The sequence below is a fragment of the Pseudorasbora parva genome, chromosome 22, assembly GCF_024679245.1.
Source record: "Pseudorasbora parva isolate DD20220531a chromosome 22, ASM2467924v1, whole genome shotgun sequence".
NCBI classification, from domain to species: Eukaryota; Metazoa; Chordata; class Actinopteri; order Cypriniformes; family Gobionidae; genus Pseudorasbora; species Pseudorasbora parva.
In genome coordinates this window covers 16,592,549-16,617,462 of record NC_090193.1, presented here as the reverse complement: position 1 = coordinate 16,617,462, position 24,914 = coordinate 16,592,549, and the positions used below count along the sequence as shown (strand labels likewise).

Genomic DNA, 24,914 nt, shown 5'->3' with positions numbered 1-24,914 from the left:
ATAGCACAATTTGGCATGTTTCACTGCGTCATCAGAAATAACACACACATTACCCAATATGCTTACAAAATCTTTTAATAATCTTTTAATAAAGGTTGTTGAATCTCAAAAAATGTTCATTGTATAACTCTTAACATTGTATTTAACATTTCAATGAACTCAAAATTTTAAGGCAACCAGGTAACTTTTTTTCTAAATAATTTTTTACAGTGCACGCAAAGGTTGTGATCTATAAATAAACAAACCTGACGGGAGAATGTGCGCACCTTTAAGAAAGAACTGCACAACACAGTGTAAAAATGAAATATTTTCCTTAATGTAGGCTACATATATCATAAAATGTCAAAGTCTGCAAATAGTCATGAAGCACAATCGCTACTCATCATCAGTCCTAACTATTACGGTGTTCATTACAAAACCGTCAAGAAGAAGCATGTCTTCACTAACATTTTCGTTTTCAATTTCCCCCCACAAATTAATTCTGTGATTTTGTCGAGATCAGAGAGTTGTTAAAGATCAGTCTGTATGTTAAAAACATAAATCCTCCGGTGACCCGGGTATATGTAATGCTTCATGATGGCACTGTTGGAGGATTACAGCAATGGCAGAATAAGGAGAGAACGAGTTTTCATTAGGGACATTATCAGCAAAACTGCATGAATTTTATTTGATTTGAAGTGTTTAAAATTAACTAATTTGTTTTAATTAGCCTAAAATATCACTTTATTTATTTATGATTTTATGGATATTTTGATATACAGTCTTGTTCAAAATAATAGCAGTACAATGTGACTAACCAGAATAATCAAGGTTTTTAGTATATTTTTTATTGCTACGTGGCAAACAAGTTACCAGTAGGTTCAGTAGATTGTCAGAAAACAAACAAGACCCAGCATTCATGATATGCACGCTCTTAAGGCTGTGCAATTGGGCAATTAGTTGAAAGGGGTGTGTTGAAAAAAATAGCAGTGTCTACCTTTGACTGTACAAACTCAAAACTATTTTGTACAAACATAATTTTTTCTGGGATTTAGCAATCCTGTGAATCACTAAACTAATATTTAGTTGTATGACCACAGTTTTTTAAAATTGCTTGACATCTGTGTGGCATGGAGTCAACCAACTTGTGGCACCTCTCAGCTGTTATTCCACTCCATGATTCTTTAACAACATTCCACAATTCATTCACATTTCTTGGTTTTGCTTCAGAAACAGCATTTTTGATATCACCCCACAAGTTCTCAATTGGATTAAGGTCTGGAGATTGGGCTGGCCACTCCATAACATTAATTTTGTTGGTTTGGAACCAAGACTTTGCCCGTTTACTAGTGTGTTTTGGGTCATTGTCTTGTTGAAACAACCGTTTCAAGGGCATGTCCTCTTCAGCATAGGGCAACATGACCTCTTCAAGTATTTTAACATATGCAAACTGATCCATGATCCCTGGTATGCGATAAATAGGCCCAACACCATAGTAGGAGAAACATGCCCATATCATGATGCTTGCACCTCCATGCTTCACTGTCTTCACTGTGTACTGTGGCTTGAATTCAGAGTTTGGGGGTTGTCTCACAAACTGCCTGTGGCCCTTGGACCCAAAAAGAACAATTTTACTCTCATCAGTCCACAAAATGTTCCTCCATTTCTCTTTAGGCCAGTTGATGTGTTCTTTGGCAAATTGTAACCTCTTCTGCACATGCCTTTTTTTTAACAGAGGGACTTTGCGGGGGACTCTTGAAAATAGATTAGCTTCACACAGACGTCTTCTAACTGTCACAGTACTTACAGGTAACTCCAGACTGTCTTTGATCATCCTGGAGGTGATCATTGGCTGAGCCTTTGCCATTCTGGTTATTCTTCTATCCATTTTGATGGTTGTCTTCCGTTTTCTTCCACGTCTCTCTGGTTTTGCTCTCCATTTTAAGGCATTGGAGATCATTTTAGCTGAACAGCCTATCATTTTTTGCACCTCTTTATAGGTTTTCCCCTCTCTAATCAACTTTTTAATCAAAGTACGCTGTTCTTCTGAACAATGTCTTGAACGACCCATTTTCCTCAGCTTTCAAATGCATGTTCAACAAGTGTTGGCTTCATCCTTAAATAGGGGCCACCTGATTCACACCTGTTTCTTCACAAAATTGATGACCTCAGTGATTGAATGCCACACTGCTATTTTTTTGAACACACCCCTTTCAACTAATTCAACTAATTGCCCAATTGCACAGCCTTAAGAGCGTGCATATCATGAATGCTGGGTCTCATTTGTTTTCTGAGAATCTACTGAACCTACTGTAACTTGTTTGCCACGTAGCAATAAAAAATATACTAAAAACCTTGATTATTCTGGTTAGTCACATTGTACTGCTATTATTTTGAACAAGTATGTATTTATTCTACAACATAAAAAGGATATTGAATGATATTCAGCAATGTAATGTGTAAGGCACAAATAGCATTTGTAGTCCGTATCTAATATTTTTCAATGTCTTTTACCTTTGACTGTGTTAAACATGGTGTCACCTGGATGGGAATATGCATGCAAATGATATGCAGATGAGGTCATGCATAGTAAAACTAGTTGCTGTAAGCCCCATATAGGGTGATTTCGGGGAGGACCAGTGGTGGAGGAAGTACTGAATCTCAGTACTTAAGTAAAAGTACAAATAACCAGAGCCATATTTACTTAGTAAAATGTAGAATTACTACAACGACAATCCTACTTAAGTAAAACTTGTTCAAGTACAAAAAGTACTTGATTTTAAATGTACTTTTAGTATTAAAAGTAAAAGTACTTGTATAACAATTTATTCTCTTAATGTCTATATTCTAATAAATCAAAAGAAGAAAACATTATGGGCTGTGGCGTTTTAATTCAGTTAGTTTTGGGTTGCTAATTGTGCGTATCATCTGTTGCCCAGTTTACATTCTGACTCCCAATATCAGGGTGATCTGCAGAGTTAAATATTAATATTCAGAAGTCACATTTTCATCAGCTTTGATGTATTTTAATCCCTGCATAATTTAGAAAGGATAAGGATCCTCTTCCCAAAATGTAAAAGGCAGCTATACATCGTAATGCATTAAAAATCTAGAATGGATATTTTGTTTCTAATGTATTTGTTTGTTTGCCTGTTTATTAGTTATTAATATTAACATAAGATATAAACAAAATCGTGCTAACAAAATAAGGGCTATTAACAAAATAATGTTAATAGCCCTTTATTTTGATTTATAGTTATGGACTAAGTGCTTGCAGTATATTAGTGGTTTTATCTGAAGGTTTTTTTTTTCTGTCTTTTTTTTTCTTTCTGAAAAACTTTTGAAAACCACATTCAAAAATGGGCTAATTCATGTTTTAATGTCACAGGTGTTTTACTTGTTGAAAGACCAACATCCAAATGGGCTTAATAACCACACCAGCCATAACCGTCTATCAGAACGTCTTGCACGAGCGTTCTGCTTGGCACTGTGCCAGTCTCTCTGTTTGCTGAAGGAGGACGGCATGACCAAACTGGCGCTGAGAGTAATTCTGGATGGGCAGAAGGTGAGATGGCGATAATTATGTCCACAGCTGGGATGCACCAGGCATGCACGTAACCACCATAGACATCCCCGTGAATAATTTAAAATGGCCAAATTCTCTCTCTCTCTCTATTTAATATTTGACTACGGTTTTACAATAAAAAGATTCAGCGACTAACAGTAATATTAAGTCATGCAAACTGCTTTTATAAAATTTCAGTACTGAATCGAAAATATGACTATGTAAATCTTTTTATCAATTTTTTTTGTTGCATTTTCACATATAAAGCAGAAGAATAGTCAAGTCTTTATTTAAAGAGTTTATTTATATAGCACTTTTACAATGACGAGTGTTTCAAAGCAGCTTCACAGTGTTAAACAGGACAATATTGCAACAAAATTTGATCAGCTCTTTTTAATTTATCATATAGCGACAATACGGGCAGATCAGTCATAAAGTTGATTTAATAATTCATTTTATTTAGATATTTAGTAGAAAACTTACGTTGAAATTTAAGTGTCCCCAACTGAGCAAGCCAAGCCAAAGGCGACAGTGGCAAGGAACCAAAACTCCATCAGGGCGTGATGGAGAAAAATAAACCTTGGGAGAAACCAGACTCAGTCGGGGTGCCAGTTCTCCTCTGGCCTATTATTAAACAGTGTATGATTATTATTCTGGACACCTTACAGGTCATAAATCATATTAGATTGGAATATTCAAAAGTTTGAGGTATCACGCAAAATAAGAGTGAATGTGTGCACATTTTTGTTGTGTGCACAACTATTGTTTGCAAATAGTTTACCTCATAAATACAATAGAACTGGACTTTTAAGAACTTTTACTGTCCTTATTTCCTTTTCTTTATTTCCTTAAAACTTACCCATATTCTCACCCAAAAAAATTAATAAAAATATTGACAAAATATTGGTGCAATATCTAAGACATGGTTACAGTCTTGAGATGCATAGTAATTAATTAACAATAACAAAATATTTATGAAAAAATAGTTATAAATTTGTGTATAATTATAAATTAACAATGATTTTACACTAAATATAGTTATTGATGATCATTTATATTTACAGATTTTCTGACTTCATCAAAAAAAAATATGTTTCATATACTGTATCTATTGACTTTTCTCTAAGTCTGCTAGTTGACGAGCAGTTATGTCATTTTTATTACTCCTCTTCTATCAGATTCAACATGTACACGTTAAGCTGTTTTAATGACTAGCTCAGTATTGTGTAAGGGCAGGTCAGGAGTCTAGCATGTGAGTATTACGTGTCTGACATTATCCTCAGTGACGCCCCTGTTCTGCTTTATTTTAATAATGCTTTATTTTGATTAGAGCTCTGGGGTTTTGAACTAAGGTCAAGTCATCAAAGGACAAAAGTCATCGTAATGTCTTTTTTTTTTTCTTTTTTTTTTTTTTTTTCAGATGGAGTTTTTGGCAGGCAGTAACGGTCAGTGCCTTCCAGCACCGTACCAGGACTGTCTAAACCAATCATTAATGTCCGTGGTGCAGAGTAACTCTCAGTACCAGGGTCTTGCCGCCTGCCAGCTAGAGCTCATCTTCTATATTCTCGAGGATACGTCATAGAGACGGACCACCCACTGTCACATGTGCCGATACTCCCAGAAACCTCATGAGCATAACCTTTGAGTTTAGTATAATTTGAGAGTGGAATGTAGTAGATGTCCCCATGGGGCAGCTTATTTGAGTAGTTTATTCAATACCCTACTGCTCACTGTGAAAAGGTCTGGGGTTACAACATCAAATGGCTTTAAAACTACTAACATTTCTCAGTCATCACTAGAGGTCGACAGATACGACGACTTTGCTGATTGATCAACACCAGTAACAGCTCTTGGAATGATCATATAATAGCAAAAATGAACAATATTTCTTTAGTTGCCACAATGTTCTTATGGACACGTATTTTAAGTCAAATGTTGTAAATGTAACTGCTACTATCTGACTATTGCAGCTAATTGCAAAATGAAAGGGATAGTTCAAGCAACAATGAAAATGACCCCATCATTTACTCACCCTCAGGTCATCCTAGGTGTAAAGACATTCTTCTTTCAGACAAATACAATCTGAGTTATAATCCAAACTTTTATAATGGCAGCCCGAAATTTGAAGCCTAAAAAGTGCATCCGTCCATTATAAAAGTAATCCACATGGCTCCGGTGGGGTTAAAAAAAGGCCTTCCATATCCATTTTTAAAACTTCATTAAGTAAAATATCTAGCCCAGCCTTCTGTATTCAACTTAGCTTTCGTCTGAAAGAAGAATGTCTTTACACCTAGGATGGCTTGAGGGTGAGTAAATCATGGGGTCATTTTCATTTTTGCTTAAACTATCCCTTTAATTGTGAAATTATATCTCAAAATTGCAACTTTATTTCTCGTACAGTAGCTATATCTCGCAACTGCGAGTTATCTAAAGTGTGCTACTTAATTGTCTTGTAATTGCAGCCTCATGCTTCACTATTGTAACCAATTCTCATAATTTGAATTTTTTATTACTCGTAATTGCGACTTTACTTCCACCTCAGAGTAAGAAAAAAACGTTTTGCAGCCTCATATTACGCGCTTACATCTGCTTGTCTTAATTGTGACTATAGCAACATTCTTGTAATTGTTACTTTATATCTCACATGTGTGGCTACATCTTGTAATTGTGACTATTTCACCTCAGAGTAAAAAAAAAGGTCAAAAGTAATTGTGGCCTCATTGCAACTATTTGTCTTAATCATGACATATCTCACAGTAGGAACTTTTTTTTCTTCAAAGGTCACATATGTGACTTACTAACAATTGCGAATTCCTACTTAATAATAACTGCAAATTTATTAACTGCAGTACTGACCTCAACCAGTCACTTATAATGGTTAAAGTTACTAAGATCGGTTTTAAAAACAAAACAAACTTAAAATAGTAATGTTTTCTTACAGCATTTTCATTTCTATGTTATGGGTATCAGCAAAACATATTGTCGGTCGACCTCTAGTCATCACCAACGGATCATCTGTGACAAATTGCAGTAGCTTTCTGTAGTTGAGCTTGGTCAGAGAAAAGAATATGGCCAGATTCCTTTTTAAAATGTGCAGACAAATGAGGACCAAAGTGTGACAAAACATGATTCTTGAGCAAATTACTTTTATTAGCATGACCTAATATTAGAGAGAGACTTGGTTTCTTTTCCCAAATCTTCAGTCTTCCACGTGTAGAGCTCATTGTAGCCATGGCAAACTCTGTTGTACTTCCTGATATAGGTGTGAGGAATGCATCCTCCTCCTGACTCACTGTACAAATCCCATGTAACGCCCTGTTCTCCCAGCTTGCCGAGAGGAGCGCCCTGAACTCTGCCCTACATTAACGCACACCTGCTGGAAAAAAAAAGACTAGGAATTTATCCAAACAAAGGCGAAGCTTGGATAAACAGGAGCGCAAAGTATACGCACAAACTCTCGTGCACTGTGAGCTTGAAGTCATTTGTTTCTACGTGACCTCATTGAACTTTGTTCTGGCCTTCTCCCCCGCACACACGCGGCGTAGGACGCTTGCTCATCTGGTCTTCCTCTGTTGCTTTTCAGGAACTGAAAGGACTTTTTGTTTACATCTAACATGCTGCACATACTCGAGATGACAAACGCAGATCATGGAGAAGTGCGGCATGCACACACTGCATTTCTTTATAAACCGCATCTGACGGAAGCCAACCGACTGCCCTTGAATGGCAAACCTAAAACGAGAGAGCTAACGCCCCGAGGTACCCTAGCATTCTTGTAGACGACAAAATGTTATACAAAAAGTATTTTAATATGTTGCATTGGAAATGCCAAATACCATGTCGGAATGTCAGCTGGAATTGTAGGTCAAATTCCTTTGACCTGCACTGATTTTATTCAAGGAGGAACTACAATGTGCCATCAAACAGCATAACGTACATGAAATAAACAGATAACTGTATTTTAAAATGGAATTTATTTTGTTGTATTTATTTCAATAGTAACAATATTTAACGTAACGTATCAATCCCGTTAGTTTTATAAGGTAAAACTATTTACAGTTGTAATTCAAGTTTACTGATGTTGACTGTACAGTGTCTGCTATTGGGGAGTATGAAAGACACACAAATGTCTGTCTGTGTGTGTGTTTCTGTGTGTGCCCATCTGTGAATTCGTTCTGTTTAGAGGAATGTCATGAGCAACATCAGCGGAGGATGCATCCAGTCAGTACTTTCTTTTCCTCTTCATTCATTTTGCTCAATAATTATTCTTTAGATTAATTTATGACAAAAAAATATTCAAATGGGGTCAAAGGCATTCAAATCCCCATGTACGTATTTAATGTACACATTAAAAAAAACTCAAGATTTGAAAATGAAAGGTCCCAAAACACTCTTTGGACTCCATAGCGCCATACTGCAGGTTCTCCTGGTCATCCGTTTTGGGTCTTCTCCTCCTGAGCGCTCAGGCATTCTTCATCTTGCCGTTGAGAGTGCTCCCGTTCTTGTGGTGTTTCTTCCCGTTACTCTGGCCGTTTTCATATACGCCATGGCCGTTTGAAACTACAGACGAGCCGTTGGCCACTGTGGTGGATCCATTAGCCTTGCCTTTCTGGGTGAGCTGTTCTGTGTTCTTTGGTAGCCTCTTGCCCTTCACGTACGCCTGGTACCAGAAGTTAGAGAATAGCACGAAGAAGAAGGTCCCGTACATCCAGATGAGGTGAATAAACAGAGGCACTTGGTAGTCGCAGCTCTTCATGAAGTACCACTGGGTTACATGAAGAGACACCAACACAAACTGAACCTGTAGAGAAGAGTAAGAAAGTCTTTGAGTTTTGGTGTAGTTTGAGACATCTTTAAAGGGATAGAAGAGAAAAATGTATATTTACGCAGCTCTTTCCATACAACAACAGTTCACAGTGACCATGTCTATGAAGCTAAAATAATAATTCTCAAATTTAAAGGGGTAATTCACCCAAAAATTCATGATTTACTCCTCAAGTCGTTTCAAAACCTGTATAAATTTCTTTCTTCTGCTGAACACACAAAAAGATATTTTGATGATGGTCCCCATTGACATCCAAAGTATTTTTTTAAAGTCAGTTCAGCCTATCAACTGTTTAGTTACCCCAATTCTTCCAAATATCACGTTTGGAACAACTTGAGAGGGAGTAAATTATCTAATTTTCATTTTTTTAATGAACTATCCAATAAAGGTGAAATAGACCTTTAAATCCTTCTCTTCCCATCGTGTTGAGCTGTCAACTGAATCTGTTTATTGGATCAACTGATTCACTGAAAAGAACGATTCTTTCATGAATCAGATTCTTTGACCTATGACCTGGTTCTCAAGTTTAACCAAAGAAAATGGGTGCTTCTAAATATCCCTCCTCGTTTCCTCGCTCCTCCCTCCTATGACACGGAAACCGATGGTGCTCAGCCATCTTGTAGGACATCTCAATTCACTAATTGCACCGTGAGGAGGCTTCCACAGGTGTATCCTTTCCGGAAGTGTTTTATCAACTAAACGTCAAACACATTGATTCTCCTCCCCTTCACATCGTGCCACAGTTTATTATTATTATTATAGTACAAGACACAAATGTATGTCATTATTTCAAGAATTATATCAAAGCACAAGAAAATGAAAGAAACTGTAATACTTTACAACAAATAAAAAGCAGTTAATAACTGGGAATAATTCATTGTTAAAAATAACTGGTAATATTAAGTAAAATATGGACAAATGTGGTATTTTGTGGAGGTTGAAGCTTACAATATAAATAGTGATCTATAATGTTCAAGAATCCCGACTAAATTTAGTGGTGTAGAGTCATCATTAATTGACGACACTTTGAAGTGACGTTAAAGGGAGCGAGGATATATCATTTCACTTGATTCAATTCCTCCTTCCTCACTTCTCTTCAGGATGCGAGGGAAGCACGCAAGGAAAAGGTGGAGGTAAGGGGCGAGGAAAGGAAACAAGGAAGCACAAATAAGAAATGGGAAGCACCCTCTATATAGAAAGAAGTTGCACTCGCATGACTACGAATGGGAGGGCGACGTGCAATATGGCCCGCGTTCACTTCAAACTAAAAGATCCAATCACCAATTGATAAAGTCATTGTGTCACTGCAGTTGCCGTTAGAAGCTCTGGCTGATATAGAAAAAGTCAGCATTCTGAGAAACGCACTTTTGATTGCACATGCATTGGCTGGTCCAGGCTGAATTTCTTTTGTTTTTGCTTTTTGAAAAAGGAAACCATTTATGATTTCATTGGTGATTTCAAATATGCCATTTAATAGTAAGCTTGGTGAACAGCTTTAGAGAATTTGAGGTTTCCCCTTTCAGAGAGATAGGAGCTGCACTTGCATGACTAAAATAGCTGCCCAGGGGGCGTTTCAAAGATGGCCGCCCAGTGACAGTGGTTTAACTAACTGATTCAAAGTGTTTATTAAGTTAACAGCTCACTTAATTATATGTTGATGTAAGCGATATGAGTTATAAAATAGTTTTTCCAAAGCTCAGCTTACGTTATTGACCAGGTATAATTGCAGTGGTCAGTGTCTATCAAAAGTGGTCCAAAGAAGGAACAGTGTGAACTGGTGAAAGGTTCATGGGTGGGCAAGGCTCATTGATGCACATGAGGAACGAAGAATATCCCATGTGGTCCGATCAAACAGCTACTGCTACTGTAAAGCTACTGTAGCTCAAATTGATCAAGAAGGTAATGCTGGTTCTGATAGAAAGGTGTCAGAATACAGAGTGCATCGCAGTTTGTTGCGTATGGAGCTACATAGCTGCAGACCAGTCAGGGTCCCCATGCTGACCCCTGTCCATCGCCAAACTGGACCACGGAGCAATGGAAGAAGGTGGTTTCAGCAAAAATGGTTCAGGAATGATTTGAGGAGCACAACAATGAGATTTAGGTTTGAGGTGTTGACCTCCAAATCCCCATGACCTCAATCCAATCGAGCTTCTGTTGTATGTGCTGAACAAATAAGTCAGATCCATGGAGGCTCCACCTCCGACTTACAAGACTTAAAAGGATCTGCTGCTAACATCTTGGTGCCAGACACCACAGCCCATGCATCGATGGGTCAGGGCTGTTTTGGCAGCAGAAGGGGACCAACACAATATTAGGAAGGTGGTCAATGTCATGCCTGATCTGTGTATATAGTGCAGTAATAGCAGGAGAGGTAGGAAAAATCGAGCACTGGGAGAGTCTGTGAGCATGGCTTGTCTATGTAAGAGATCCCATGAATGCCTGCATTGAAAGCATGAGTACTATGTGAGGGGGAAAATTAAATTTTAAAGAGTTTCAGTGACTCTTTCAGTGACGGGCTTCAAAATTTTGGGGTGAACTATCCCTTCAACATTTCCACAGGTGAGTTTTATACCGCTCTACAAATCAAATAAACATACCAGCTGAATCGCAGTCATGTATTTCTTCCACCAGAGGAACTTCTGGAAACGAGGGCCGGCAGCAGAAAGACCGTAGTAGGAGTACATGATGACATGGACACAAGAGTTGATCATGGCATGGAAGGAACCCATTCCACCTGCAAGAAACATTGCAGTAAGTCACATGCTACAATAAGTATGACAACAATAGACTCTGATGACCGTCAACACCAAGAGCTTTATTTAGAAGAATCATTAGTACATGCAAAAGATCTTGGCTTGTGGAAAAGCATGTCTGACTGGAATAGAAATGTGTCAGGGTCCATCAACTGAAAGCGCACGTGATGATCATGTAAATATCTGCCGACTGACCCAGGTGGGAAGGTGGAATGACTCACCTGGCGCATAACTCACGCCCCACCACCACGTCCAGGGCATGAAGGAATGGTGGAAGATGTGCAGGAAGGTGATCTGACTGTGTTTCTTACGCAGCACAAAAAATACCTGAGCAAAGATAACAATAAAAGATAACATCACTTCATGAACCAACATGCTTTTTATAACTAAAATCTAAAGTTTTGGAGTAGCATGTTCAAATCTTACCGTGTCCATAAGCTCAATGAACTTGGAAAACAGGAATAACCAGGAGACTCTTACCATCTGGGGGAAAAAAAGACATCTTTAATATGGAGAACTTGATTAGTAATGTGTGAGTATATTACAGGAAACAGAAATCAAATCTTACTCTGAGTCCCTGAGGGCTGTTTGAATAATCACATGGGTCACATCTCCACGTGTATCCTGTTGCCCACCCCGACATCAAGAACTACACATCAAGTAAAGAAGAAGAGCATATTCATTTATCTTCAGGAACTAGTTATGGGCAGCAATTCAAAAACAGAAAAGTGTCTCCATAATGAATAAAATATAACACGCCTCACTCTGAGTCAATAAAGACAAATAAGCATGCGTGTTCAAGTTCAAACACATCTGCATGGTCACGCCACCTAGAAGAATGAATCTCCTGATTCTCACCTCATATACGATATATGCAGACAGGACGACCAAGGACAGGTTGTAAACGATCATAGCTTCTTTCAATTGGAAGGGTTTGCGGTTGGCCATAAACTTGGGGCCGGCGTACAGTACGAAGAAAAGATAAGCAAGTAGAATAGCAGACATACTGAGTGGACTCTCCATTAGAAGGTAATCCTTCAACCGTGGGTCTGAGGGAGAGAGAGAGAGAGAGACAATAATTTTACATACAGCAACAAAAAAAAATTTACTCAAATATTATAACTGGATGACAACGGTTATAAATTAGTGATGAAAAATGTATCGACAAGGCCAACATTCTGTGTTTATGAGTGATTAGCTTTAGCAATTTTAGCTTTCTTGTATCAGTCCAAAATCTATTGACAGTAAATGCATTATTTCTGACTTAAATATTTAGTAAAAATAATGTATTGGGTCAAATAAATGTTAATTTCAGATATTTTTGTGCATGCTTTTATAAGTAAATACTAGCACCTCTAGCTAGTAAGTTGCATTCCGTTCTGAAACGTGTCAGATTGCAACTCCTAAAACTGTTAACTTTGTTACTTCTACTACGGTCAGTTTCACTTTCACATCAACTGTTTCATGGCAGAGAAACGGGTTAGAAATCATGTGGCAATTTAAAAAGCTATTTCAGCTAGCGTTTGTGGTTATCCAATTGTATTGTGTATACCAGGGATGCAAACTTATCAGGGGTGAAAATTCATAAAATATCAGTTTTAAATATGTGGATTTACAGCAATGAGAAAATAAAGAAAATAATCCTAGGCGATATATTTTTTATTTGAGTGTTTTTTTCTTTCTTCAGTTGCCTCAAACATTGTTTTTATGGAACCATATTACATTTTACAATGTTACATTTTTAACTACTAAGACAACTACTAATTATTTTATTATTACATATTTTTATTTTATTAAATTATAAGAATTAAACTTGTTACTAAAGTAACAATACAATTGTACTGGTAAGTTAAAAAAAAGTGTTCAATAATAATAATCAACATACTTTTTGTATTAGTTTTGCACATTTTATTCTATAAAATGAAAATATGGATCTACTACTAGCTAAAACAATATCATCTTCCATTGAAAAAACAACTACAACAACAACAAAACAGTGAATAGAACAAATTCAGATTATTTCAGGGCTATTTAACACATCTATGGGATCATTTAAGGGACATGCATTTTTACCTCTTCCTGCCGAGAGGCTGTCATAGGCCTCCAGTACTCTGTCTTTCACCATCTCCAGCATTTTTACTGACGCCAGCTTCACGTTTGACTACACAAATGCACCTGTGAGGGCAAACAGAGATGTTGTCAGTTTAGAGTATCATGTCACGTGGCACAAAACATGCATGAGTGCGATTCCTCGGTCAGAGCATGATCTCACTGGGTTTTCTACCAGCAAGTCTTATTGAGTTAAAGGCCAAACTCAGTTAGTGTTTGTGAGGAACGGAATGAATTCTCTGTATCAGGTGACCTCAACAGCTGAGCCAGTAGAAATTAAAGACCTTGAACCACACACTAGAAACATGTGACATTCATCTCGAGTCCATTTTACATCCTCTAGCCAGATGCTCTCTTCCAAATGTGAATTACAAGACTGTATTACAGCATGTATTGTGTCAGAAATAATCACTTAAAACAGTTGGAAAGCAAAAAGATGTTCTCATTTTATTCTGGATCCTATTTTTGTCCCTTTCGGCTGCCTCTTTCCCTCCTCTATGCTTTTCTTTTCCCTCATTGGCTGATATGGTCTGATGTTGGAGGTGTGGCCACAGGAGGGAGTGGAACGGCCTAAGTGAGGTAATGCTTTCCTCATCTTAACCTTCATGAAACGCTTGATCACCTCTACCACTGAACAAGTCAACGCTTGAGCTTTGACACAATAAACCACACTACAGAGAGAGAGGAAGCAGAGTCTGGTCTTATCACAGATCTTCGTCCCAAATGAACTGGGTAAACACTGGAAGAATTCAGGTGTGTCGCACTCTTTGGTTTGAAGTCTTTCTTTTTTCTTTTTTATAAAACAAAGAACTTCCTAAAGAAAGCTGGGAAGAAAATACCACAAAGATAGTACAGAAAACTATAGCAAACTCCTGACATTCACGGTTTATTCACAAACCAAATTTTAAAGATTAACAAGTGCAGGTGCAAAAATTCACCTCGGCAGGGCCTACAATTAACACTCGTCAAGCACCAAATATATATATATATAAATAAAACTGGCAATCGGCAGCTATGGGCAAGAACACGCGAAAGGGAACTCAATTAGTTACTTGTACGCTGTGGGAGGTTTTCTGTGCACAAACATTTGGAAGTATGCAGCCAGAAAGCCATGTCTTAGACAGTGTGCGAATATTGCGAATATTAAGCTAATATCTTGCAGTTGAAAGGACAAATTCACACAAAGTATCCTAGTAAACAGTCGGTTGTGTGTTAAGTGAATGTAAATAGTTGAGAAAGAAAACGCTTGTGTACAGTAGTACTCTTGACTGAATATCTTTGTTTACTTTAAGGAATAATCTATATTTGAATTTATGAAGATGAGTTTATACAGTGAATGCAGTGTTATTTTACATTTAATTACATTATTAAATGTCTGTACCTGAAAACCACTATTAGAGCTACATTTACCTGAAAAGCAATGTTTATTTAATTTATATCTTTGTTCTCTTGTATTTGTTTGTGCCATTACGGACTGCTTATTATTGGTCTTTAATAATGTTAAATTTAGCTAGGCTAGTAGTTTTAGCTGTGGTAGAGAATTTTGAATTTTCACTGGTATCAGATTTTACATACATACATACATATATATATATTAATCAATATACATTTAAAAAAAAAATACTACAGCCAAAAGCTACTTTAGGCTCAAATGTAATACACCAACTCATTCAGTAGTCATGTGTATGAGGGTATATTTTTATAACCATATATTTAGATAAGATTAGCAGTAAATTACTCATTTACAGCCTTGATAACAATGATGCCCCTGTATCAGCTGGGAAATATATGACCCAATGACTCGACTGTTCTTCTGATAGCATATATACACAGACAGACTGGCAATCGTTGGCCAAAGTAAGGCCTTCATCTAAAGGGAAACTACAGCAACAAGAGGGAACAATGAATAAAGGGTCAATAAATGCCATCTTTACCTTCCAAGGGCTCCGCTCACATGAACAAACAGCTCTCCCTTTCCGCCACCCAACATCTGCTCTAAAGCAACAATGAAAACTTCTCTTAAAAAGCACCCAACATGTTCAGAGTGAAAACTGACAAACCCAGACAGGTTCTCTCACATATTCTGTGTAGATCCCTGGATTGGGGAACACTGATGTCATTGGAGATGCTAGCGATAGAGGGAGAGCCATTGTGCTGTCAAGCACATTCACAGACTGAAGGGCTGATCAGAATCATGGACCATGTTACGTCACACAGCAGAGGCGTTCATAGGAGACGCACGGTTGCCTTCAGGTTAAACCGCTTTCTGGCCGCTATCGCTTCAAAGAGATGATGACAGTAAAAACGTGATAAAATTCCATTGTTCTGTGAGTAAAATCAAAGGAATCAGACTACTGTATCATATTGACCAGCAAATGGAAGTCAGGAGACCTGAGATAAGATAAGCAACACTGAGTTAGCAGAAGGAAATAGGCTGGAATGTGCACACAAATTATCGGAAATATTCCTTCCTTTCAAACTTTGCACAATATACATTCAACGGGGGGAAAAAAGCTCATTGAAGTTTTCACAATAGTCAAGAATTAGCGGGAGTTTATATCAGCTAACCCTCATCCAGCCAGGTGTGTTAGAAGTTGAACATTCAGTTCACATGACAATCTTGTTCTGATCAGTTAAGATCAAATGCACGAGGAGTCAAACCTTGCAAACTAGTTTTTGAACAGCGAAAGTGATGTCACCCTTGTGTACATCCTTAAAAATGCAGTGACTACGTGTAAATAGGCCCAGTGAAGGTAGGTCTTGAAGATTTGAACCCTGCGGTTTACGGAGAGAAAACCCTGAACGCAAGCAGCGTCTGATCACGGTTGCCAGTGCGGGGGAAATCTAATTGTGCGAGATATGAGAGGCATCTGTAAGACTTCTCAGGATTGTCAATGGCTGTGTGGATGTATTGTGAGGTTTTGGCATGGCTGATGGAACACATGCCTCAGGAACTAAATACTCCAACAGTGGAAACTCATGGAAGCCACATCTACACACAAAAGAGCTTTGACTTTACCAGGTCTAATTGGTGTTTATGTCTCAGTGGGTTGTATTTGGATTTGCCTCAGGATTGACTGTCCTGATGAAACTTCACACAAATATTTTCTTGGAAGGGAAATGGATGCATACTTCTGAATAATAATGCAATGAGTTAGTGTTAGTTAGGCCATGTTAGTAAACAGAAGAAAAGTTGGTAAGTTTAAGAATTCTGCGAAAGGTGTGAACAAGTCTTCACCAGAAATGGCAAGTTCTTCTACAGGTTTTTATTATTCTAATATGGGAATAAAAACATGCACAGCACTACCCAGTAGACATAAAGTACTAGGAAAATGGATACGTAAAAAAAAAAGATTAATAATTGTCTGAAAACATTCTTCTAATGTTTTTCTATAAGGGTGGGATGAGATCTCGTGCCACACGATCTCGCAATATTAAAACATATTTTTAATATCAAGGTGAAAAGCGGTCTCGTGATATCAGCCAATCAAAACCATTAAAAAATATTTCATAATATAGTGCTATTGTGAGGAGAGACCCCTGACATGAATGTAAAGCGTGTACAGTAGTACATATGAAAGGGCTAAAATGCCTTTCATTCATTCATTCATTCATTCATTCCTTTGTAGGCCAAAACGCAGAAACAAGTTAGCATTTTAGCACTTCTGGTTCCATCGTCCCGAAGTCTACGGGTTTTGTTTAAATGGCTTAAATAAGGTCTGTGAAGAACACAAGCTCAAGACACTTTCACATTTTATTCTACAACATAAAATACACCAGTACTCGTGATTTTTTTAAGCTGATGCCTGTCTTCAAAAAGGCCATTGCTATCAAGTAAATAGAACTACACAGATTAAACGGCATCACGTCGAACAGGTAAGCTCAGCTTTTACAGCCTTGTTGAGCTTATAATTGTGCTCTTATCAACTATTCAAACTAATTTTCTAGGGAAATGTTTTTAAATAAAAACTGAAAGAGTTGTTGGAAGCTTAGTGGTGGTGACGTTGAAGTTGTGGGACTGTGGTGTAGTTTGTTTATAACCTATGTTTAGCGTTTTACTTCTGGCAACTGCATTTAGGCCTTAAAAATTTATAAAAGTTGTGCTCATCTGTTGAAATGATCTAAATGGACAAACGTGCACGTTTCATAAACATTTGTTGATCACAGAGCTTGTTTTTGCAATAATTCAAAAAATCATTGTTGAGGGGACCAGTGTGATGCTAACTGCTGGTTGAGCCTGCAAAGTGACGTCATACCTGCATCTCTCTAGTAACCCTTTCGCACATACGATCACACTGGTGTGATTAGAACATTCAGCATGATCAACGGATAAGTTCAAATGTGCTTTTGTGCTTTGGCTGGCACGGAGCCAGATGCGCTCAGCACTTGTCATATACAACAACTATTCAGTGTTTTCAACCACTGTTTATTTTAGGTTTCAGACATTTAAATATACACAAGTACCAGTAAAACCATGCATTTAGAGTTTGTAAAATATACACTGATATCTATGGATGCGGCAATAATAGTCCTTTCTATTATAATTAGACAAAGTTTTATTCAAATCAGATACACATTGTGTACGTAACTTTAAAAGTTTACTCTATTCTTCTCCCTATTCGGCAGCCACCTAATTTCATGTATTTCGGAAGAACCGGATGAATTTATGTGTTGTAAATCCAATAGATTCAATTCTTTAAACTGCAGCGTAAACTTAGCCTGACAAGCCAGACCCACATCAAGATGTTTGGTCTGGAAACTCACCATAGACAGGGCTCAATCCGAGGGGCGGGATAAACGGTTGTCTTTCAAACTCCCTCTGCACGCGATAGGATAGCGCTACACCAACCAGAGTAACGAAGGTGAAAGAGAGCTTGTTGATAGATTAAACATTCGCCGTATCCAGTCAGCTAAACTCCGAACACATCTTCCCTTTTTAAGAATGACTTCAGTGCCGTTCTTTGTTCTTTTCTCAGAGAAAAGCTTAACTCCAAGTCTTCCAGAATCGCGGTCAGAGCTGATTCGATAGACCGCTGCCGTTCGCCAGTTTCTGTTTACTAGAAGCATGCAAACGCAACTCGGCCGTCGTCATTATGGCCACGCCCGCCGACTCTATACACGATGTGATTGGCCCGTCCAGAGTGAGAGGAATACAGCTCAGAAGGGTATTGAGAGTTGCTAGACGACACTTGCGGGCAGATTAAATTTGCTGCCGCTAGGGTGCGTCTAGATTTCTAGGCTAGCGTAAACTATAATGGCAGCGCCCATCGTGCTAAACTAATGCAATTGTTATAAAGGCATTTAAAACCCCAAAACACATCCACTTGCCCATATTTGACAATCGGAATATTAGATATTTCATGCTATAGGTAACAAATTTGGGGATATATTTAATAAAAAAGGAAATTAAAGCAGATCATCCATCATACCGCACTATTGTTACTGTGGTGTGTTATGTGACAAGCATTGACGCATCACCATGAAAAAATTTAAGTAATACGTTCTAAATAATGACAAACACCTGAAGCTAGTCAAAGTCTTCAGGATTACTAAAGTTACAGGCAGGTGAGTGTTTTTTTTCAGGGTTGGAGCTAAAATCTGTAAAAGAGTGGCTCTCCAGGATCAACGTTCCGCACCCCTGCTGTAAAGTGGAACAACAGTCACCAGGCAATTTGAACCCACTGCAAGCATTGGTAATAATACTTAATGTACTTAAGTTGATATGGTTTATTATGTATATTACATGTATTTTAACCTGTGTTTTTCAATAAAGTCAAATGATTACTCTATTTGAACCCATTATTATTTTCTCATTGTTGTCATTTTAAAGGTTATTGTTCACTTAGGTCTTTTTTTATTACCACACAAAGAAAATGACCCGATTACTCGATTGTCAGAATAATCGATTGATTACCCAAACTTAATTAACATTTCAATATGCACCTGAATTGTTTTGAATTTTGTGATTTTTATTCAAATAAAAACAATGTGTCATTTAAAATTTCTAAAAAGTGTTAAAATATTTTCTCGTTCTTGTGAATTCAATATAGTGCATCATCACACCCCTAGTAGAAACAATACGATTTTACCATTACAGTGTAAAGTAAAGTAAAATGTGCTTAATTGTCATACTTTACAACTTACAAACTTTTACTTTGTCAAAATTTAAATTTTACTTTACATTTTGGGGTGAAATATGACCCAGGCACATTCTTAAATGGTTTCACATCAGAAATAATCAGTGTTATTCAGCTTCTAGACCAACTCTCAAGCGTATTGTCATTCTGTACTGAACCTAAATACATAAAAGAAAATCAGATTATAATCAACTAGTCATTGAGTGAAAGTCAAACCCGAACAGAACAATGCAGCATTGGTCTCTAAAGATTAGACAGGAAAAAGAGACTAAACACAATGACCATTTATGGTAACAACACCCTCATCAAAGCCCTTCAAGTGGAAAAAGAAATCATGCCATCGTATGTTAGCATTTAGTTTCATAGAGTTCTAGTCCCTCTTCCTCCTTTACTCGATCACACTTCCCCCGCTCCCTCCCTCTCTCAACATAAGGAAAACATAAAGCCATATCCGGCCCTTTAAGTCTGCTCTGTGAGAATTAGCGGGCAGCCGTAAAATGACACGGTTGCTAGCAGAAACAGGGAACCACCCTGCTCTCAGCCCGCCTGTCATGTGACCAGAACTCATCAGGTCAAAAACCACAGGCAGAAAAAGACATCTTAACATAGCAGAAAATCACTATTAACTGAATAATCAGTCTTACCTTTCCTAGACAGTTAGGCACAAAACACTCCCGAGCAAAGATTACAACTCCAAAACAACTGCACCTCAGAGTAACACTTCCATTTATGGGCAATAGGGAAAGTTCTAAGGACTCAAAGCGAAGATCGAGCGACAGTTAGCTGCTGGAAGAGAGAATGGTAAGGGTGGGGTTACACACAGGCTGCGGCAACAGGCATCCTGTGAGTGAATCATGTGGTGAAAAAAGGGAACATGTTCCGAGTTAATAATAAACGAAAGCTTATTGCATAAAAGCTGTATGGAGATGTGACGTCTCCATTCTAACACACTTTATAATAATCAAAAGTAGTCTGCAAAGGAAGGGCAGAAAAGGACTTATGGAAAAAAGTCTAATAAAAACAAACAGCTCACCTTACAAACTCCTGCCTCCTCAGAGTCCTGATCAGAGCTGGCAGCCCAAGTCTTATCTTCTCCTCCGGCGTCTGCCCTCTTACTGCTGATAGAGAAAGAAACCAGGACAGCGGTAGTGGAGAGAGGGAGGGAGGGAGAGGCAGAGAGAGACAGAGGGCAGGAAAAGAGGAGAAGTGGAAGGAAAGAGAGTATAAGTGTGTGTGTTAGAGAAATGACGGTGTGACTGGTACGGCTGGCCTCCTGGTCCCTCCCACCCTGACTCACTCTGTGGATGAATAACTGGCTCTGAGACAGCAAACTGGAGGATAGAGACTGAAAACGGGAGTGGGACAGAGAGAGAGAGAGAGAGAGAGAGAGAGAGAGAGAGAGAGAGAGAGAGAGAGAGAGAGAGAGAGAGAGAGAGAGAGAGAGAGAGAGAGAGAGACTATTGACCTGCGGTTTAACAGCTGTAGGGACATAGTTAGTAGTCGGTGAACTTCAAGGATCCTGTTATGAATGTTGTAGGTCGACCCAAGGCTCCTCAACTATGGTAAAACTTTTAGTCAATATTTAAATCATGATTATGAGTGGACTATATGACAAAAACCTTATACTTACACACGTTAGATGCTTTTTTTCTACTTTTCAAATATGTTCTTCATTTTTATTGAAAATAAACACCCTACCTCTTAATGTAAAAGGCATCTACTCCAACATTTTTTCTGAGGGAGGACCCACCCACCATTTTTTTCTGAAAATAAAGTTGCTGTGATATGTAAATTTTAGATATCAGTGAAAGTTCACAATTCTCAATAGCAATTTGAAAATTTCAATTTCACAGCAAACTACTTGACTAACCAATGGAAGTAAAAAAATATTAAAGATAAGTAAACAGTCAGCAATACAATAAAAACAAAGAAAAGTGCAAACAATAGGACAAATAGAAAAACTATACAAACAAAAAGTGCTTACATTTTTTTAAAGCAAGTCTATATATATTCTAACTGCTTACTACAGGAATGTACCAAGTAAATGTAAAATAAAACGGCATAACATCTTCACTGTAAAGAGACTTGCTTTGATTCTTATTAAAGCTACAAAAGTCATTTGGTCAAACGCAGAGTGGTTTTCAGTTTCTTATGTTAGTAACATTAAGGACACAGACGGCAGCAGTCATATTAGTTCACTGTCATTTAAGACCAAATGCACAGATCCAATATACTGATAAACATTCCACTGTCAACCATCTGTTTAACTTATGACATAACCGACTGGGTTTATTTGACCGTTTAGGGGCAAACACAAAGCCCAAAGTTCACACTTTTTCCTTTGTCCTTATTTTATAAAAGTCACGTTACATGATTAGATTTTGATCATGTTTGGAGGTTATAGTGTTACAACACTGCCGTGAAAGCCCCAGAAAGAGTGATGTAATTTATTGATTTATTTTGTTATTGTTCATGCTTGACATAATGACCATTAAAAAAAAAAAGTATATATGACGGGTCATAAAAATCAAGTTTGGAGTCTTGGACTTGATTGCATTTGTTATAACTGCATCTGAGCTAAATTTTGCCTTGATATCTCAGAGCAATCAAGTTATGGCATTTGGAACCATGGTAGACTTTTGATCAAAAGTCCAAAAACGTCTCCAAACATGTGATCTGAGCGTTAATGAACAGAAGATCTACTTACAGGAGTAAACAATATTAATGATTATTAAAAAAAAGATTTGCAATTGCATAATAAGTAGCAAGTAATAAGATCCTGGATGATGAGTAATGATCTTCCAGCGCTTTCTATTCTGTGGCGCATTGTAAATCAATCTGTGCAATCAAACCCATCCAAGCACAGTCAGTGTAAAAAAAAGTGTCTGATTGGTCTCGACAGGTCGTCCCTACCAATATATTCACCCGCCATACCCAAGATCCAGTTTCCATTGGTTGCACTTTCAAATGACATTGGAAAACATGATCACACCACGATCGGTCACGAAAGTCCTATAGCTTTAGCCAAGCAGCATGCCATGTCACTCCGTGGGGTTTTTCTCAAGATGTTATATTGTGTGTGAGCATGTTTGAGTCGAGACAACTGCTCTAAATAAAGATGTGTGATTTACTAACGTTTTGCATGTTAGATTTACGTCAGTGAGATCGGCCAAATTTACTTACTACCAATCAAGTCATATACACTACATTGCCAAAAGTTTTGGGACACCTGTTTTTACATGCACATGAACTTTAATGACATCCCATTGTTAATCCACTGGGTTTAATATGGAGTTGGTCCACCCTTTGCAACTATAACAGATTGAATTCTTCTGGGAAGGCTTTCCACAAGGTTTAGGAGTGTGTTTATTTTTGACCATTCTTCAAGAAGATCATTTGTGAGGTCAGACAGAGATGTTGGACGAGAAGGCCTGGCTTGCGGTCTCTGCTCTAATTCATCCCAAAGGTGTTCTATCAGGTTGAGGTCAGGACTCTGTGCAGGCCAGTCAAGTTCCTCCACACCGAACTCTCTCATCCATGTCTTTATGGTCCTTGCTTTGTGCACTGGTGCGCAGTCATGTTGGAACAGGAATAGGCAAGCTCACAACTGTTCCCACAAAGTTAGGAGCCTGAAATTGTCCAAAATGTCTAGGTATGCAGAAGCCTCAAGATTTCCTTTCACTGGAACTAAGGCGCCATGCCCAACCCCTAAAAATACAATCCCACAACCCCCCCACGTACCGTTCTCCTGATAAATGCCAAACTCAGACTAGCATCCCTATTTATTTCTACTAAATGAACAAGAATTATTACATTTATTAAATTTACTGTATTCATTAATATAACAATACACTTAACCTACATAATTTTACTAAAACATTTTAATACATGAAAAAACAATGCAGATACATCAGTGAAATATTCTAAATGGGAATGCAAACAAATATTTGAATCAGACATTTTGAACTGACCCACAGAATGAAAGTACTGAAAACTGGACCCTCCCGACCTGTGCTTATAATATTATTCACAAGCCGAGGCGAGAAATCAGTGCAACTCTAACGATGAAGGGGGCTATTGTTGCATACCACCCGCTCTAACCAGAAGGAGAACAGCGAAACACACCCTGCAACACAAAGCCAGCATCTATAGCATCAATAACCCTCATAAATACAAAAACCTCCTCTAGACAAGCAAGAGTACAGCCCTCAGTACCTATACACAGCCTATTATTAAAAGGCCATGTGTTTTTGAGTTTTTGCATAACCTAAATCTGAAAGCTAAGCTGTCATGTTCATGCAAATAATGTAAACTACTATGTCCAGTCAAAAAGAAATCTGCATAAACTCTGACACTTACCCTGGTTTCACATACAAGGCTTAAGCCTTAGACTAAATGGCATGTTTAAGCAATGTTTTTTCTCTAAGGCATATTTATAAAAGCTACTTAAATGCCCTAATTAAACTAAGGCCTAATCCTGGCTTAATCTAAACCTCGTCTGTGAAGCTGGGCCATAAACAGATGATTTGGACATACTAGAACCCACATACACTGCAATGTTATTTCAAGGCCCAGACGACTGTTCTACGTCAGAATGGCAGCTCAGTATTGGCCAGCTCCTGTGTCAGCATCACACGCATGCGTCGTGGTGCTCAAGCGAATAGAGTGGTGCAGGTATGACGTCACTTTGTAGGCCAACCATCAGTTAGCATCACACTGGTTCACAATCCGTCACAAATCCCATAAAAAAAAACAATAAAAAAAACATTGAAGTGCTAAATGGAAAGCGGAAATGCTAAAATTGCTAACTTGCTTCCACGTTTTGGCCTACAAAGTGATGTACCTGACAAATTTTTGGCCTACAAAGTACCACTCTATAGCGTTGCATTCTCACGTACACTGAAAAAAAGGCAAATTTTGAACTTCTGCAGTACAATCGACTTGGATGTTTAAGTTATTTGAACTTAAATTATGTTAAACTGACTTTAAAAAATGAGTTACATCTTGTATAACTAATAAAAGACAGTTTAACATTTCTTAACTTATTTTGAGGAGTTAAAACTATGTAAACGCATATGTTGTCATAACTTATTGAACATATTTTTTTTTACAGTGTAGAAGCGATGCATCGTGTTGAACTTGAACAGTGAACTTGAACAGAACTTGAACAGTGTAGAAAACTAACAGAAAAAATTGTTGATTAAAATCTTTAAATTTTTAAATATTAAATAAAAAATGTTGTGCACAAAAATAATTCTCACCGTTTCAACCACTGTATTCACATATTTTAACGATACCCTTAAAAAATGCAACTGAAGTACCATACTATACACACCAATAACATTTAATTAGAACATGTGTTAAATTACCTTTTCCCTTAAAAACACTTTTGAAAAGGTGGTGCAACAAGTACAAAAAAAAAGTTAAATCATTATTTAACAATACATATTTAAATTTGTTTTAAATTCAAAAAGTATTGTATAATTGTTTAACTTTAAATTTTAATAAGTTTAAAGTGTTAAGTTTAAACCATTTGGCCATGTGTT

General features: G+C 37.6%; 2 protein-coding genes across 8 annotated transcripts in view; one reads left to right on the top strand and one right to left on the bottom strand.

Annotated features, from left to right (window-relative positions):
* Positions 1-5,797, top strand: part of zfyve9b (zinc finger, FYVE domain containing 9b) — a 42,730-nt gene extending 36,933 nt beyond the window's left edge. For both annotated transcript variants that reach the window (XM_067430845.1, XM_067430846.1), the window contains exons 15-16: positions 3,368-3,544; positions 4,965-5,797. In XM_067430845.1, the coding sequence (XP_067286946.1) occupies positions 3,368-3,544; positions 4,965-5,126 (339 nt within the window). In that variant the 3' untranslated portion in view covers positions 5,127-5,797. The remainder of the gene's footprint in view (positions 1-3,367; positions 3,545-4,964) is intronic.
* A 1,702-nt stretch (positions 5,798-7,499) lies between these two features.
* Positions 7,500-24,914, bottom strand: part of elovl1b (ELOVL fatty acid elongase 1b) — a 40,733-nt gene continuing 23,318 nt past the window's right edge. For 2 of the 6 annotated variants that reach the window (XM_067430849.1, XM_067430850.1), the window contains 8 exons: positions 20,402-20,486; positions 13,196-13,297; positions 11,981-12,171; positions 11,691-11,771; positions 11,549-11,605; positions 11,344-11,449; positions 10,967-11,103; positions 7,500-8,345 (listed from right to left, as the gene is read on the bottom strand). In XM_067430849.1, the coding sequence (XP_067286950.1) occupies positions 8,007-8,345; positions 10,967-11,103; positions 11,344-11,449; positions 11,549-11,605; positions 11,691-11,771; positions 11,981-12,171; positions 13,196-13,256 (972 nt within the window). In that variant the 5' untranslated portion in view covers positions 13,257-13,297; positions 20,402-20,486 and the 3' untranslated portion in view covers positions 7,500-8,006. Of the gene's footprint in view, positions 8,346-10,966; positions 11,104-11,343; positions 11,450-11,548; positions 11,606-11,690; positions 11,772-11,980; positions 12,172-13,195; positions 13,298-20,012; positions 20,155-20,401; positions 20,614-24,914 lie in introns of those variants that run through there. The other 4 variants (XM_067430852.1, XM_067430853.1, XM_067430854.1 and 1 more) reach the window with 4 other exon arrangements.